This window comes from Pseudonaja textilis, chromosome 5, assembly GCF_049901715.1.
Source record: "Pseudonaja textilis isolate UNSWEBS1 chromosome 5, rPseTex1.2, whole genome shotgun sequence".
NCBI lineage: Eukaryota > Metazoa > Chordata > Lepidosauria > Squamata > Elapidae > Pseudonaja > Pseudonaja textilis.
In genome coordinates this window covers 41,504,261-41,521,883 of record NC_141994.1, presented here as the reverse complement: position 1 = coordinate 41,521,883, position 17,623 = coordinate 41,504,261, and the positions used below count along the sequence as shown (strand labels likewise).

Below are 17,623 nucleotides of genomic sequence, written 5' to 3'. Positions count from 1 at the left end.
AGCCCCTGTGTTTCTTATTTTAAAAAGGCTTGACAATTAAAATAAGTGGAGAAAATTCTGAACTTTATTAACAAATATTGTACACTACAGATAATCCAAAGAGAATGGGTCTACTATTACATGTCATGCTAGAAGTTGCCAGTGGGTGGAGGACATTCAGCAGTCTCACCATGTCTTTGGCAGATTATTTTTTTGCAGTTGGCTATTGCTATTGGCTATCAACCCTTGCTCCTAAGCAAACACAGCCCTGCTTCAGACATAGGCAAAGCTGGAACAAGTTTCTACAATACTCCAGCTTTGATTGGACAAACCTAATCAGCTTGCTTTTTTTTTAATGGGTTCCTTCTGAGACTATTGCAGTTTACAGCTTGTGAATCCAGTGAATAAAATGTTTTCATAACAAAAGCAAAAAAAAAAAAAAATCGAAACCTTATTTTAGTGAAATTGAATTGTTGTACAGGAGCAAAGTAGCTTAGTGATTAAGATGCTGGGTTTGTCAACCAGAAGGTTGGCAGTTCAAGACCCAAGCATGACAGCATGGGCTCCCAATCCTGCTCCACCTCCTGAACCTAGCAGGTTGAAAGCATGCAAATGCAAGGAGATAAATAGGTCAATTTCAGTAGGAAAGTAACAATGTTCTGTGTCTCAGGTTATAGTCATGCTGTCCACTGAAGCATCTTCTGACAACACTGGCTTCCTTGACTAGGAAACAGAGCTGAGCATGGCTCCCTAGAATGGGACAGTACAGGGGAAATCTTTTTATCTTTTAATTACTGTGTGCCACCAGAGGTGCTTTTGTGGAGATGTGTAGCTGTACAAATTTAATTAATAAATACAAATATTATTTTCCGAAGACTTAATATGTGTAAAATGAGCAATGGACAGCATTCATGGCCAATGCAGTCAAGTCTGCACACTCCTCTTTAATATCTGAACTGGAGACATTGGTTTAATTTTTGATTTTTTTTAAAAAAAGTGGATTAGGAAGATGGTGCAGGAAGCAATCAGAGAAAGAAAAAGAAGGCGGCCCAGGTGGCCTTTTTTTCTATTGTGTCAAGGCAAGAAGTACCTTCCATGGAAGCTGGCCGCGGTGACTGCAGGGTAAGAGGTCAGTCGCCCTCCGAGGTAAGCTGGGAGGGAAGAAGGCAGCGGGGTGATAAGGCTAAAAGAAAAAGAAAAAGAAGAAGTGAGGAAAGAAGCGGAGAAATCCTCTCCCTTCTCCTTGCCGACCGCCCGGCTGAAGCACCTTGGCGCGCCGCGAAGTGACAGCGGACAAGTCAGTGGGTTTGAGGAATGCCGCGAGAAGAGAGCCGGGAGGGCGGCGCTGGGTCAGGGGGCAGCCCGGTCTTTGCTTACCACAGTACCAGGCCCCCTGGAGGGCCGAGGCCGGCTGGGTGGGGAAGGAAGGCAGGCACCGGGGGCGAGCGGGGGACGAGAAAGGCGGTCTCCACTATTCCCCAAGACAGACGGGAGGGGTGGGAGCAGCTGGAGCCGGCCCTTCTCTTCGTCCTGGGGCGCCGCCGCCGCCGCCGCCGCCGCCGCTCCTCTAGTATGAGCCTCAGCCTCAGCCGCCGCCACTCCCCTCTCAGGCTGTCACTCGGGACGAGGAGACGAGCCGGAGGGGCGGGATAGGAGGATCGGCGCCGCTTCTTCATGCACCTGGCCGGGGATCCCCCAGCGGGGAGAAATAGGTGGCGGCAAAGGCGACGAGGGAGCAGAGCTGGCGGTGATCGGCTACGACTAGGAGCGAAAAAGATGCCCGCGGTTGCGCATGCCGTTCGGGTTGGCTCAAACGGTCCTCGGGCCGTCGCCCTGTGGGGGCCTGTGGCGAGGCAGCCTGCCTGTCGTCCTTAGCGGCGCCCAGATCGAGAGGGTTCGCGCCCCCAGGACTGCATGCCTGCTCGGTGCCCCGCGCTCCGCCATGGGGAGTCCCTTCTGGCACCTCGTGTTGCTGGGCTGCTCTGCAGGTGGGTGTCTCGGAGCCCGCGGGAGTGCTGGGTGTAGTAGCTCTTCCCCCCGCAGGTCTGCTGATAGTTGGAGAAGAGACGCTTTTAGAAACGGTTCCTCGCGGGGGAGGTTGGCGCGCGGTTGACTCGGGGGTGCTTCTCCCGCACGGTTCCCTACCCTGCTTGGGACAGAAGCTGAACAATGTCCCCTGTCACTCGCAGAGTTCCTCCTTCGACTGAACGCAGGGCAGAGGTGCTTATATTGTAAATAAACGAGATTAAATTCGCTTTCTAAACTAAACGATGGTAGCGGTTCCGTGAGATTAGAAGAAAGTCATTAAAGGGCTGGAGCTGCGCAAGAGAGAAAGACGAATTTCTTAAAACTATTCGGCAGATATACTATAATATACTACGTTTTTGCGTATGATTATCATAACCTTAAGGAAATGGAATTTTACAATCGCCGAATATAAAATAATTTTGTTATAATATTGCAGCTTTCCTTCCTCACTTGAAAAATACTGAATAGTGGGTATTCTATTGTAATGGGTGTTCAGGGAGAGTCAGTTTGGTATAGTGATTAAGGCACCAGGCTAGAAACTGAGACCATGAATTCTAGTCCTGCCTTAGGCACAAAGCTATCTGGGTGACCTTGGGCCAGTCGGGCTCTCTCAACCCTAGGAAGAAAGCGATGGCAAATCACTTCTGAAACCCCTTGCCAAGAAAACTGCAAGAATAGATCAACACTTACTCAAAGGCACAAGGCCTGTCCAAAAAAGGTATGCAGAACTGTTGATCTTATTAGTTCATTCACTGGCAGGGTGCAACAATATATGCACTCAGAAAATAAAGAGTATTTCTATAGAAGGTATACTGTACACAGAACTAAACATATAGCCCTGGATCCTAAACGGGCCTTATTAGTTCCTCAGAATCAACACAAATGTGTATGTGTCATTTAAGTGGAATTAAAGAAAGACTAACTTGCATACCTATGTGGCAATGTAGGATGGCAGAATTTACTTACTACTTCATTCTTTACACATTAAGTAAATAGTACAATTGTTTAAAGCAGAAAAAAGATACTTAAGGTAATTCCAGTGGCATGATTTCAGAGAATTACTCTTTGGAATGTGTGTGACAATTGTTTTCTCTGATTAGCATTAGTTGCAATGAACAAATTAGAGATTATTGTGATCTACTGGCATTCTTTGTACATTGTACATTGATTTTCCTTCTGAATATTTATACCCGAGGACTATACTTTTGCTCTGATATCCATTCCATGAATGCCACATGCTGGCATTTTTACTTTAAATAGCGGAAAATAGCTCATATAGATTTGAGGAATAAAAAAAAAAAAGCTGTTAATGCAGCTACATTATTTATATTCAGACCAGGCAATGTAATATAGAAAAAGTGCAGCAAGGATTAATTAAGGGACTTGGACTACACTGTCCTGAAACTAGGAAGCATGAAAAAAGAAACTCAAACTAATTCCACCTTGGGTTTCCTTTGAGAGAAAACTTTGGACAGGTTTTCAAGATTCTGTTAATATACCTTACAACAATAAAGTATTTCTTCCCCTGGCCTACTTCAAAGGGTTGGCATCAATCTGGAAATCCTGTCCAAATTTTTCTCTGTTCTCTTTTTGTTTATACAAAACAAAATCAAGGTGGGGTTATTCTGAGTTTCTTTTTCATGCATCTTTCTATCTCTGGACTGCATAATCTCTTGTCAAAGACTCTCCTTAATGGCTTACTCCTTTCTTTCAGGCTTAATGGCTCCTTCATATCTTTCCCAAGATCAGCTCTAAATCCTTTTACAGTATTACCTCATGCAGGGTCTTGTCTGATACTACAGATTTCAGTCCTGTATGGTGTATGAATAATCAGTCCACCCTCACAGGACTGTTGTGAGAAAAAGAAGACAAAGGAATATGTACACTTCCTCGAACTCTTGCATTAACACAGGATTGAAATCTAATAAAGTGCAGCTTGACAATAAACTTTGGACTGAGAGAGGAAGAAAAAAAAGGAGAAATATAAAAGCAGTAAGTAAAATAGGGAACTGATGTCAAAAATGTTTTTCATAATGTTGTGTTTAGCTGATTAGATTAGATTTTTCTTTTTTAATTGAAGTTTATTATATAAAATACAGATAGAAACAGATATTAATGGAACAGAGAAAGGAAGGAAGAGAAGGGGGAAAGATGCAAAGTAAAAGGGAAAGAAAAAAAAGCAGTGACTTACAACTTTTTCAGTACAGTGGAATATAAAATACAGTTACAACCTCAACTTTTTTGCTTTACATATTAGTAAGTACTAGCCATTTATATAACAACAAAATAATCTAATCATCAAAGCATAAGATCAACATTTCATTTTTTGTTTGAGCATAAAGTCCAGAAACAGTTTCCAAGTAGAAACAAAACTGGATAAGTTATTTTCTTTAATTAAAGCAAGTTTTGCCATCTCTGCCAGTTCCATCGCTTTCTCCGTCACATCTTCCATTGTGGAAATGATGTGTATTTCCATTTGTGTGCCTATAAGCCACAGTCAACATATGCAGTAACAAAGTTCCACTTTTTCTCAAGTTGTTTATCCAAAGTCCTGAAAGAAAATGTTTCAATTTTATATTTGTTTTAAGGATCTTCTGAATTAAGAACAACTGGCTTTTGTTTCTTTTTTTTTTTAACACTATGGCCCTGTGCGCATCTTATCAGGAGACACAAGAACCTTACTGGCATTAAATTCACAAGATTCTTCTCAAAATAATTGCCTCCTGTTTTTATGAGGTGCACTTCACCACATCACTAAGAGTATCTTTTACTGCTGAAGACCATGGTTTAAGAATCCAAATCTTTCTTGACAACACCATTTTCATGGCCCCAGGATTTCACCCCCCAAATTTTATTTCCTTTATTGTTCCTTGACAACACTTCCTACAATCCATATAGCTTTATCTTTTTACCCTCGTTTTTTTTTTTTCACAACCCTCTTTTAGCAACATTGGTTAACCACACATGGATAAGCAAGAATGGATCGTGATCAGATTGATGAGTCTTGGTAATCTTTTCTTCATATTCTGAATTTGTGCACCAACATGGAGTTCCCCTTACTATGGCTCCTTATATCTGGTGTACTAGTGATTTTTTCACCACTACCACTACTGCACTTCTTTTCCTCCTTAGTGGAAGTTTCAATTGGGTTTCTTGGTTTTGTTGACCAGAGCTGGAGAGGCTGGAATAATAGAACTTTCTCAGGTAGATGGTGCTTGGCTTCCATGTTTGCATTCTTTGATCAACTCCTTGGTTTGGAGGACCATCATGTTCACCCCACTGCTCTTGCCACAATCCTCCAAATTCTCATCCCTCCCCTGGAGTGCTTTTTTTCCTTCTTGTGCTGCTCTCTTATTGACCTTGTCTCAAGATGACTTCCTGTGCCCTCCTCCTTAAAGGCCTCATTCTGTCAGCCTTTGTGGAAAGCTGTTTGTGCAATTCTGCTGTGATTGTCACAATCCCTGATGTGTATGAAAAAGAATGGCTAGCCTCCAGTTCTTTCCCCCTTTCCTTCTGCAAGGAGAAATGCTAGTATTTGCCACAGAGGTAATTAGCATAATTTTCTGGTAAACACAGCACACAGCTTCCAAGTTCTCAGTGCTCCACTGATGCCACTGATGCCATCCTTTTGACAGTATCTCAAGCCAGCTTCTTCCTCTCCTGCTAAATTCTCTGACAAAGCTCTTATCCCTGTTTGCTCTCCTGATTTCTTCCTTTGATTGCGAAATTCCCGCTGGCTATTTTTCTAAAGAGTGTTGACCAAGACTCATGAAGCATAAGCCTAATTTTGCATGTTTTCAGTATTTTATCTAATCCTGTATTGACTAGACATTTGAGTTTAAAAGGCAAGGCAAACTTTTTCAAAAAAGACAATGTATTTTAACTCATAGGATATACATAAGATTACTTATTTTCTCTAAGGTAAATTTTTTATGCTTCTGATTTTTTCTTTGCTAGATTGCAAATAAATGGAATAGATTAAGCTGCTACCCAAAGATGCTTTTTCAAAAAGCAACTAGACTTTGTTTTTCCCTTGAAGACATTTCACTTCTCTTTCTTCTTGGATGAGAAGCATCTTCAAGAAAAAAACAAAGGAAGCCCAATTGCCTTTATTACGACCATGGGTAACTGAAAATCTCCATAGACATCAAATTGCTACAGGAAACCTGATTATATAGTAGGTAAAGGACCTATGTAGCATAATGAAAGTGAAGAATTTAACAGCCAGCATGTTAACTGAGGCAATTTATGGCAATTGTGAGTGATAACACACCTGAAAATATTTCCTTACTTCTCAGGAGACCTATATAGATTAGTTAATGTTTGTACAGCACTTTGAAAAGAGTTGGATATTATAATGTGACTTTTACTAGTGTACTTATTTACTTTTGTAGGCTTAAGCATGCTGTCTGCATCTAAGATAGGACAATTTTTCTTTTCAAAGTAAAAAAATCAACCTTGATCCTAACCATGTTTTTTTCTGAGAAATCAGTATAATTTATTGCATATGAACATTTCATTGTTTAAGCAAAAAGTGATAGGATGAACAGAGCAGAAGAAGAAATGTCTGGAGTAGACAGCCTCTGAAAATAGTATGCATACATTTGCTGTTAACTATTGATCTTACCCTCCTATTTTAAATTTGTTTTAATTGAGTGTTTATGTAAACAGAAAACTTTGAAATACATTTCATGAGTCAAAAAGAAAAGAAAAAGGGATGCCTTAGGCATAAAACAGACAATAATATTATTATCTATGTATTCTTGACATGTATTTAATAATGATCTTCCATTTAACAATTTTTAGTAATTTCTTGGTAATGCGCAGTATATCATTTTGTAATGTTTAGACTTGCACGAGAACTTAAGTAGTTGCTTTATACTGAGCCAGTAATCCATTCTTTCCCAAGTAATTGTCACTGACTGGCAGGGGTCCTTCAAGGTTTCTGGCAGAAGAGATTTGTAGTTGGTGATGTTAATATTTGAGCATGAAAAGTATGTGTTGTACAACTTTATAAAACGTATTATAACTGAGCAATCCTGTAAATGAAGACCTGCTTGGAATTAATTTAGTTACCATGAAATTGAGTATTTCAAGAGTTTTGGACAAATTCATTTCTTAGTAAAAGCATTTGATATAAATGGTCAATGTTTTTAACAAAAATTATCACAATATTCCTTAAAACAGCCTTATAAAATAGTTGAGTATTATTATCTATCTAGATATACAATGGAGCTGGTCTGAGATTGAGAGTATAATGGATCCATTGTTTATTTAACTATGTTTTCTTACTGTATTTTGTATTTTGTAAGAAAACAAACTCAATATCTCACTGGATTGGATACATATTTTAATCAAGTTTTTTTTTGTTTCAATCTACACATACACAACAATACATAAATAGTGTGGCATCAATACATCATACATTTTAGTATAAGCAAAATTAATAATACCAATCATGTCTCTTAATACACATATTCACATTAAATCATAATCCTTCATTGATTATTTTCAATATTTCAGTACTCTCTCCTAGTGCCAACCACCATATCATTTAAACATGCCTAGTAATTTCATTATTCAATTTCCTCTCCTATTTTTTATTTTAAATAAAAATTCTCATTTGGCAAACAATGTGGTTTCAGGTTTCACATCTCAGTACAAACATGACCGTAGTTACCTCTTCATTTTACTTATTCAATTTCATATCCCAGTACTCCTTGTTAATATTAAATTCCTTAGACTTATTTTATCCAATCTCAGTTCATATTATAACTTATTTCATTTTTCTTAGGATATTCTCATATCTTATTTTACAGTGTTATCTAAAATTCTTGTCTCATTTCTATATTCATTTCCCATATTGCCTTTATCTGTCACATTTGCAATTTTATCAATCTTTATTCTATTAATTTTTAAAATTGTCCCCTTTGGTTAATAATTCAAGCTAACCACCCTCATTCTACTTTAATAACAATATTTCCCTATTTACTACATATCACACATACACATATTTTATATCAGATTCCGCATAACATTTTCTTGATCACCTTATAAGTCATTTACACATTGCAAAAACATTAATATAATCAATTAATTATAGCAACTGATAAATCTTTCCATAATAATTCTCATATTTTATGCATCACTGATCATCAATTAATATATAATATTCTTATTATAAATTCCCATTTATTTCATTAAGTTCCATATCTAATGTAGCGATAATCCTTTAGTTAAAAAGAAGAAATAAAAGAGATTTTAAAAACTGATATCAGTTACAATCTTATCTATTTTCAATACTTATTCTTATATATCACAGCATATTACCTTGCGGAATCACCTTTCCTATCCCTTTTTTTTACCCATTATCTCTCACTCTCCTAACAATATAATTCCTTTTCATTCTTGTTTGCTTCCTATTTCTCTTTATTTTCTGGTCCTTTCTCTTAATTCCCTTTTCCCCCATTATTATTCCCCTCCATTTCTCATTCCAATTATTTAATTTATCTCCCTCCCTCTCTTGGTCTTTCTTCTGCACTTCCCTTTTCTGCTTTTTCCCTTTCCTTTTTTTTTCATTTTCCGAACCATTCCCCCTTTCATTATCACATCAGACCACTGATTTTTAATTTTAATTATTCCCCACCCCCACCCCCCGCTTAAATGATCGTTGTTCCACTTTATCTTCAAAGCTGGCTTCCTCTTTGTTTGACTCCTCCCCCTCTGGTTCTCTTTGTTCCTTTGCAAGCTGAGTCGCCATTTCTAACTTCTGTAATAAATTGTTACACATTTCCAGTTTCATTTTCATCATTTCCTTTATATCTTGCAAATCCCATCTTATTTCAACAAATAATTCCCCCATTGTGTCTGCTCCTTTTTTCTTTTTTCCCCTCTTCCTTGATAAATGTTTGGATTGGATACATATGAGGAGTTTCATTGAAGCCTTTTTTTTTCTTATTTAGGATTGAATAGTATTCTTGGAACTGTGTCTCACTGTGAGAAGGCATGCAATCCTCAAATGGGAAACCTGGGCCATGGACGTAAATTGTGGACAGATACAACATGTGGATACAACTCCACAGAATTATACTGTTCTTACAGTGAAAATGCAGACCTCCTATGCAAGCGGCCTAAGTGTAGCAAATGCAACTCTATGAATATACATCTGGCTCATCCTCCTTCTGCTATGGTTGATTCATCTTTTAGATTACCACACACATGGTGGCAATCAGCACAAGGAATACAAAGGGAGAAGATCCAGCTCAATTTGGAAGCTGAATTTTATTTCACTCATTTGATCATGATATTCAAGTCACCAAGACCAGCAGCCATGGTCCTAGAGCGATCTCAGGATTTTGGAAAAACTTGGAAACCTTATAAGTATTTTTCCATCAACTGCTCAGCAGCCTTTGGGTTGGATGATGACGTAACTAAGAAAGAGGCACTTTGCACTTCAAGATACTCCAGCCATTTCCCCTGCACTGGAGGAGAGGTGAGTTCATTAAGATATCCATGACAATAAACAATTCAGTGTTGCTTAAAAACTGTAATGTCCTCCACTTTCTATTTCTCAGTAAAAGGTAAAGAAGTTTCCAGTCTAGCCTACAATACTAATATTACCGGGAAGTGTCCCATCCAATTATTAAGCAGGTCCAACTCTGGTGAACTTCCAAATGCCAGGCAAAGTTGGCCAGATGCTGCCACCTGCATCTGAAACCTTGTTTTTAAATTACTATGTTTAAAAAGAATATCAGTTTTTGTTATACTAAATGGAAAGATAAAAGATAAAGATTGCTCATTTATATTTCTAGGCACAATATTGGTTGCTTGAAGACTTGTGAGCTTTGTCTTCTTTGTCTATAGCTGGGTATTTTATTACCATTCTTTGCAAATGACACTCATTCTCTTTAAATGTTGAGAAAATTATGGTAAAACAAATTGCTATAATAGAAAACCAACCTATTATTGGTATGTAGAGTGTACTTATCAAATTCTTCATCTCACACCCTGAATGCCTGACATCAGCCATTAGCCATTTCCTGCTATTTTATTCCTCTTTTTTGTCAGGAAGTCATACTAAAGAAGTTAACTGTCTAATGTAGCAGTTGATTCACTCATAGTAGCAAAACTGTTGGTAGGTGTAAGTTTATTTTATTTATTAAATTTGTTTGTCACTCGTCCCAGTGAATGAAGATATCCTTGCTGTGCTAATTATGTGCTTCTCTATTTGATCTGAAGTTCTTTCAATTGTTCTAGAGTATTGTCACACAAAAATCAAGTGACCTAGTGTAACAAACAGACTTCTAGAAGGAGGAGATACAAGATTTTCCTCTGTACTCATATGTTTTATAAACTGAGATCAAGTTATTTAGTATAGGCTGGACAATCACACTACACAAGCTCAAGAATTAGTAACTAGAAGAAGTAAAATATCTTTAATCTTAATAAAAGTAGGCATACACACCATGGAATGCAAAGATTGATTGGGAAAAGTAGTGATCAATTTCAGAAGCCTCAATAGGAGAATTAAAGACCAAAAGCTCTTTGCTCCTTTCCATGAAAACCAAAAATGAAATGTAAAATTGTCAAATAATTATGCTAATAAAGTGGTTTATATACATTGCGTCAGTCCATATTTTGTATGGAAACATGTCTGTGTATCTTGATGCTCTGTCTTTGTAGTTAATATTGTGCGAGTGCGTACACCTATATGTGTGCTTCATGTGCCAAATACACACACACACAAACATGTGCATATACATACACAAACACCACAAAGTATATGTGTCGACTCACAAGAGAAAAAGTGATTATCCATTGCTTTCCTGGAAGAGAAAGGTAGAAAGGCACAGCAGCAAGAGAATTGTCCAATGGATGATGTAGTAGCTTGCTGTCTAATCTGAATATAATTAAGCTAGTCCTTGGGTTGTGAGGGAAATTGGAGCAGAATTTCCATCACTAAGAGATGTGGTTGTAAAATACAATGTCATATGACCAAATTGTTTAGTGACAACAATCCTGGCAGTCCCAGTTGCCATTGCAACCCCCAGGACCACACAGGTTATTAAGTGAGAACTCATGCAACTATGACTGCAAGGCCAGAACAGTTTAAACAGCAAGTGTAGATATAAATAACTAAATTCATAACTGTCTATGTCCCATTGCACTTTATAATCAGGAGGTTGTGAAATGCAAAAAAGTTGGTGCCACTGAAGATTCACTTCTAATAGTTTAGTTTCCCTACTCTTAACATCTTGCATGCATTGTTTGCATTCAGTGCACTTGGGAAAGGCAAGAGATGCTCTTGAAGAACCTCTGTTGGCTTCTGGGTCATTGCAGGTGTGGGAGCAGGAGAAGCAGGAAGCAAGCAGGGACTAAAGATTTAATTTAGAGGTTTTCAACTTTAAAATATTCAATATGACTTACTTTTTATATTTTCCCATGTGCTTTTCATAAGTTGACCAGAGTCATTGAGAACACTTTAATCCTTCTCCTCCTCCTTCTCCTCCTCCTCCTTCTTCACCACCACCTCCACCTCCACCTTTTTCATTTGTTTTCTATGGCTTAAAAACAGAAAATGATTTTAGCCTGCCTTGATTTCTCAAGGGGCCAATGGCAACCAGAAAAAATGACATAAAAAGATGAAATTACATTAAATATTCATCCTGAATATTTTAAAGTTAAAAACCTCTAAATTAGATCTCCAGATAAAATTAGTAGAACGTCTTAGATAGCTACCTTCAGCTTCTCTATATGTGGTAATAAAGCCCCAAGGAAATCATAATTTAATTTCTGTCTTCTCCAGTTATTTTATTGTCTGAGTAGTTGCTGGTATTCTTCCTATTGAGCAGTTATGACATAATAGATAAAGGAATGCATATTTTCCTCCCAGAACTGAGAATTTTCAGTGACTGCTTTTGTATGTTATTACAAGGTATATATGTATATGATGCATTCATGTATATATTCATGTATGGACTTCTACTTGCATATTCTGTAGCACCTCAATTAACCATTTCCTCATACATGATCTTGTTAGCAAGAAAGATACTTATCCAGTAATTAAAACAGCTGCAACAATGTAGATTTGTTACAGCCTCAATATGTTAACAAATATTTTCTCTAATAAAATGTGCCACTTAGAATTGCTTCATTTTTTTAGAGTTAGATACACATTATTAATTATGAAACATCTGAATGAGTGTATGCAAAAAAATATGTACTTCCAGAAATCACCCAAGGCTTGTAGTTCATCCCAGATATTTACCAGGCAACTATATTGGGCAGCAGCAATATAGCAGTATGCTTTGGGAAGATGGGTATCAGAAGAGAAGATCTATTTAGAAGAATTAGAAAATGAAGTCAGATCAGCATTCCAGTCATTACCAAATTACAAGGGTACAGGAATCTATAGAATCATGGCAAGCAACCCAAAAATAGCTAGCTAGCATATGTGAGAAGAACAGTAAAACCAATGTCAAAAAAGGACACCATTTTAACAAAGAGTTCAAACTATCGCACTATTTCACATGCTAGCAAAATTATGAATAGGATCATGCTGATATAGAAAGGAGATGCCAGGTGTTTACATTCTTTGTAAAAAAAGAAGAATATTATTATTGATGTTTGTTGGATAATTAAGAAGTCAGTATCTCCTTTATTAACTATAGAAAAGTCTTAAATTATATCAACCAGGTCAAGCTGTGGAATATTCTTGGGAAAATGAGAATCTCAGAATGTAATTCATTTTCTTCATGCAAAATCTATATAGACTGGATGGAAGCCACAATCTAGGCAAAACAATCTATTGAAAGATCTAAAGGGTCTTCCTATTAAAGCATTTTGTAAGTGGAATATATTAATTTATTCCATTGTATATGGAAGATACTAATAAAAATATTTCTGTACTCACACTGCTGTTTTCTGTACTCACATTGCTACCCTACAATCACAATGTTGATGATGGTTTTGCAGGCCTTTGCTTTTGTACATAGCAAAGTGCTCAGTGATAGGAGATTGTTCTGTGAATGTTCTGATGGTTCTTTATCCTGGCTAGAAAGTAAAGTTGCTCATTCCGTCCCTTACTCTTTGACTTAGTTTTGGATTGAAAATTCATGAAATTCATTTCTTTTAATCTGACAAATATCCACACACAATGATGGCATGCTGACTCTTAAGAACATAAATCTTTGGACAAAGGAAGAAACTTGTCTGAGGAATATTTATATGTCCCCATTAGAGGCCAAAAACCTTCAAAGTTCAAGGTAGAAGGGGTGATTTTTATTTTTCCCATTCAGGATAGAAAACCTCTTTTGAAAATACATTGAAATATTCATAGAAAATAATTGCAAGATTAAAGAACTAATTAAAAGGAATGTATTGACTCTATCTACAAATACCTGAGACCCTCCTATTCTGTTATCAATGAAATTTTTTATCAACATTTGTCAAGAGAAAAATTTCCAATTGCATAACATCCAGACCCAGTAACTCTGAAATAGATGTTTCTTACAAGAATGCTGGCATTTGTTCATACAGCAACTGGAGAATAGGAAGTATGCTGGCAGAGACAGAATATAACAATAAATAACCTATATGGGTTTTTATAGTTCCTCATCATAGAAATATTTTACCTTGTAATGTGGTTTTTTTGATCAGTTTTTCTTAGTTGTTTTAATCTAGTTTATGCATAATGGGATTATGAACAGAACTAAAGAAGCTTATAAACCTGTAAAATAAGCATGTAAGAAATGGGATGTATTTATATAATACTGACAGACACTTGCAATTCTGTTTATGACTTAGAAGAACAAGAAAAATGTATTAGCAATAGTAGTCATCTGTCTGGAAATACCCCAGGTCAACTAATGAGATTAAATGGGTTCTAAATAAATGTTTAGCAATAGTATATAGCCTTCTGAAGCATTTTTTGGAAATCAGAAGTGTTGCACAGCACTACATATAAATATTTTAAACAAATTTCATAAAATCTAGATGTGGCTAATTAAACCATTAAGGTTGATCCTCTGCCCAGTGCAAGGATCCAAATTAAAGCAGATCAATCAAACTACTCTTGCCATTTGAAGCAGATTCAGCTGGAATCTTCTTTTATATAACTTTAATCCATTGATAACTTGTTCTGGACTCCAGAATGATGGAGAATCAGATTTAGCTTTCTGTATATTATTGTTTTACTATTTAGAGTGATATAATAACCTCCAACCCACCTCATCTCCTTTTCTCATGGCTAAACATTCCCAGTTCCTTCAGTATAATTTCATGGGTCTTAAATTTCTACATCTTAATTATCCTTTTTAAAAACAAAAGAAACTCTGAGACAGTATGAACATGTCTTAAATTTTCCCAAAACTGCATTTAGTATTGTAAATGGTATCATAAATATCATTTATATGGTAAACGGAATATCTAAAAATTGTTAGAGTTCAAAAATTCTGATATAAAAGAAAATTTTACTTTAAAGGTTCTTGTTTTGTAAGTTTGCATATGTATGCATTTTGATGCTTTATTTTTTTATAAATAAATTTAACCTTTCTCTCTGTTTCCTTTCCTACTCTCTCTCTCTCTCTGATGATGATGATGATGATGATTATTATTATTATTATATAAAAACCCTTAGATATATATATTCAAAAGTCATGCTTGCTGGCATTCAAATATCCAGTTGAGTTTGTCTCTGTCACATTGGCCCCTGCCTAATTTGGCATGCTGACAGAATAGACAAAAGCATGATGCATTCATTCTGTTCAGAAATGTAAATTATCTAAATCCTTTCTTTTTTCTTTCAACCCCTCCCTACCATGAGTGGCCCCAGTCTCTAAGGGAAGTTTGGTAGTTCAAAAAGGAAGCCAATACTGGGTCAGCAAAGAAACTTCAGCCTGATAAAAAAAGTGATTAGATATGACAATTTTGGAATCAACACCATATCTCTACAGCAGTTAGAAGGTGAAACAATCTGACAATTAGGTGTGCTAGTGGAATCAGAAACCCAACTAAATCATTCCATTAGAATTAATGAAAAGATAGGCTTTGGACAAGATTGCATCAGTTTTGTGTGTCAATTTGTACATCACTTTTATTATTTTAAAAGGGGTTTTTTTCCCCATAGAACCCTTGTGTTTACTTCTTCCATTATAGGTGAAATTGTGGCAGAATGTGGGAATGGAGTCAAGAGAGGAATCAACCTGAATTTCTATATAGCCACAAATGGACTTAATCCAACCCCTCCTTGAATTCTGTTAATCCTTATCCAGTGCCAAGTAGTGCTCAATGTTACTTGAATACATTTCTGTGCATAGGCATAAGCAATAAATTAATTTAATTGGAACTTTGCATGCGGTCCTGGATTTTTGTGTCTGACATCCATAACTGTTTTCAATGACTTACAATGCTGATTACAATTTATCGTATACTATAGAATAGAATACAATTTATTGTATACTATACTATAGAATTGAAGGAAAGAACCAGTGATTAGGTTCAATTCATATTTATCATCTGTAAAAAATCCTGAAAAACTGAGACAGAAGTTGCAACCAGATTCATAAAAACATAATGGCCTGATTTAAATCTTTTGAGTTTCAAAGTATGTTTGGTTGCATAACTTATTTATTTAGTTCCGTTTATATAATTCACAAGGCCACCTGCCTCAAACAAGCAGCTCTGAGTAGCTAGCAAAAAACAAAACCAACAACAAACAGCAGAAAACACACAAACAAAATTCTAAATATCGATCAGCTGATGTGATTTTTAAAAATGAGAGAGAGAGAGAGAGAATGAGAGAGAGAGTCATCAATACAACCATTTCAATACAATTATTTCACAGGCTTCAACTGATCCTACAACCCCATACTTTGAACATAACCACATTTTCAGAGACTTATAAACAGCCTACAATGTCAGAGCCAATCTGATCTCTTGGGGTGGCGGGTGTGGAATGATATTCTCTAGAAAAGGTGGTACAACAGGAAAGTCTTTCTTCCTGGGTTCCACCAGATGACAGCCTTTAATGGATGGGACATAAAACATGCTTCTTCTGCTGCAGTTTAATACAGAATACATATATTCAGATGATTTGAGATATTACTGGAACATATTTGTTATATCCTTACTTCAGGAACAGGGATTATGATGGCAAAACGATTGGTATAGATGAGTAGTTGTATTTACATTTCACGTTTGTAGTGTACATTGAAACTAAACTACCGCAGCATTATTCGGCAGAAATTTAGATGATCATTATTTCTTTTCCTCTCCCTGGATCTAGAACTTATTTGTTTCATGATTAACATAGATACAAATGTTTGATTCCTTTATTATTAAGGGAAGAAAGACAAGCTAGCAATTCTGTTTCATAAATGTATGAAATCTTGTTCATGGTGAAATATTTTACAGCCTCAAGGACAGGACAAAGCTAGGAGCTTTATTATTGGTTTATTCAAAGGCATTTTTCCAACACTAAAAACCCTCATACAATGACAATCTTAAAATCTAAAATTTAAAATCTCTGTAAATAAAGTCTAGAGGTCACAGGCTTTCAATAAATAAAACCTACGAGGAACTATATCTTGCTCTATGTTTGAGGTGCTAACAGCTTCACAAGCTGTCAGGCACAAGAAATCAGGAGCCAAGGCAGTTCAAATGAATATATGCTAAGACTTCCTTCAAGAATTTGATTTACTAACTAACAGTCAAAACAAATTGAATGTTGAAGAGTCAACAGAATTCTAGGTGGGATAGATTTAGATCTCTTGTGGGTGTAAAGGGACTTGAAACTGATCATAAGTGTAACCCCTCTCTCAGGCTCAGCCTGGTGATATACACAAACATTTTTAAATTCTGAGTTGACGTACTTGTTTTGTTTCACTGATTAGTTTCAATTTATTTATTATTTTCAGGTTATATATCGAGCTCTGTCACCTCCGAACTCTGCTGATGACCCTTACAGTCTTAAAATTCAGGCACAGTTGAAAATCACAAACCTTCGAGTACAACTGCTTAAGCGACAATCCTGCCCATGTCATAGCAATGATCTGAATGCAAACCCACCACAGCTAACTTACTACGCAATCTATGATTTTATTGTGAAGGGGAGCTGTTTTTGCAATGGACATGCAGATCGCTGTGCACCTCTTAAAGGTTTTAAGCCTGTCAAAGCAGCAGGAGTCTTCCACGTGGTAAGTTTGTAATGTTCAAATCTTGGAAGAGTAAATAATTCTTTGAAAATCTTGTGCTCAACCAGATGCCATTTTGATGGAACATTAGAATTTCCAGATGACTTCTCTGAAATATTAGATGCCTTAGAATAATAATGAAGAAAAAATTATTCTTTATTAGGAGCCTATACTTTAAAATGTTACAGTGACAGCCAATAATGTCAAAACAGACTACTGTATATTAACAATCAATATTTTGGCAGACATCTTAGCTATATTAGGATCCATAACACAAACACTAGAACAAGCTAATAGCTTTATTGATTTTATTTTGAGAAGTACCCATGTCAAAAATATTTAGAAACTGTAGGATCCAATATGAGTGAAGCTTTAAGTTTTGTTTCTTGTTTCTTTTTGCAACTTCTGTTGTTCAAGAATTATGT

The 17,623-nt window shown here is 36.4% G+C and overlaps 1 protein-coding gene across 3 annotated transcripts in view; it reads left to right on the top strand.

Moving 5' to 3' along the window:
* Window positions 1-1,350: 1,350 nt before the first annotated feature.
* Window positions 1,351-17,623, top strand: part of NTN4 (netrin 4) — a 40,873-nt gene continuing 24,600 nt past the window's right edge. For 2 of the 3 annotated variants that reach the window (XM_026698448.2, XM_087934610.1), the window contains exons 1-3: window positions 1,351-1,967; window positions 8,970-9,499; window positions 16,923-17,201. In XM_026698448.2, the coding sequence (XP_026554233.1) occupies window positions 1,772-1,967; window positions 8,970-9,499; window positions 16,923-17,201 (1,005 nt within the window). In that variant the 5' untranslated portion in view covers window positions 1,351-1,771. Of the gene's footprint in view, window positions 1,968-3,721; window positions 4,000-8,969; window positions 9,500-16,922; window positions 17,202-17,623 lie in introns of those variants that run through there. The other variant, XM_087934611.1, reaches the window with a different exon arrangement.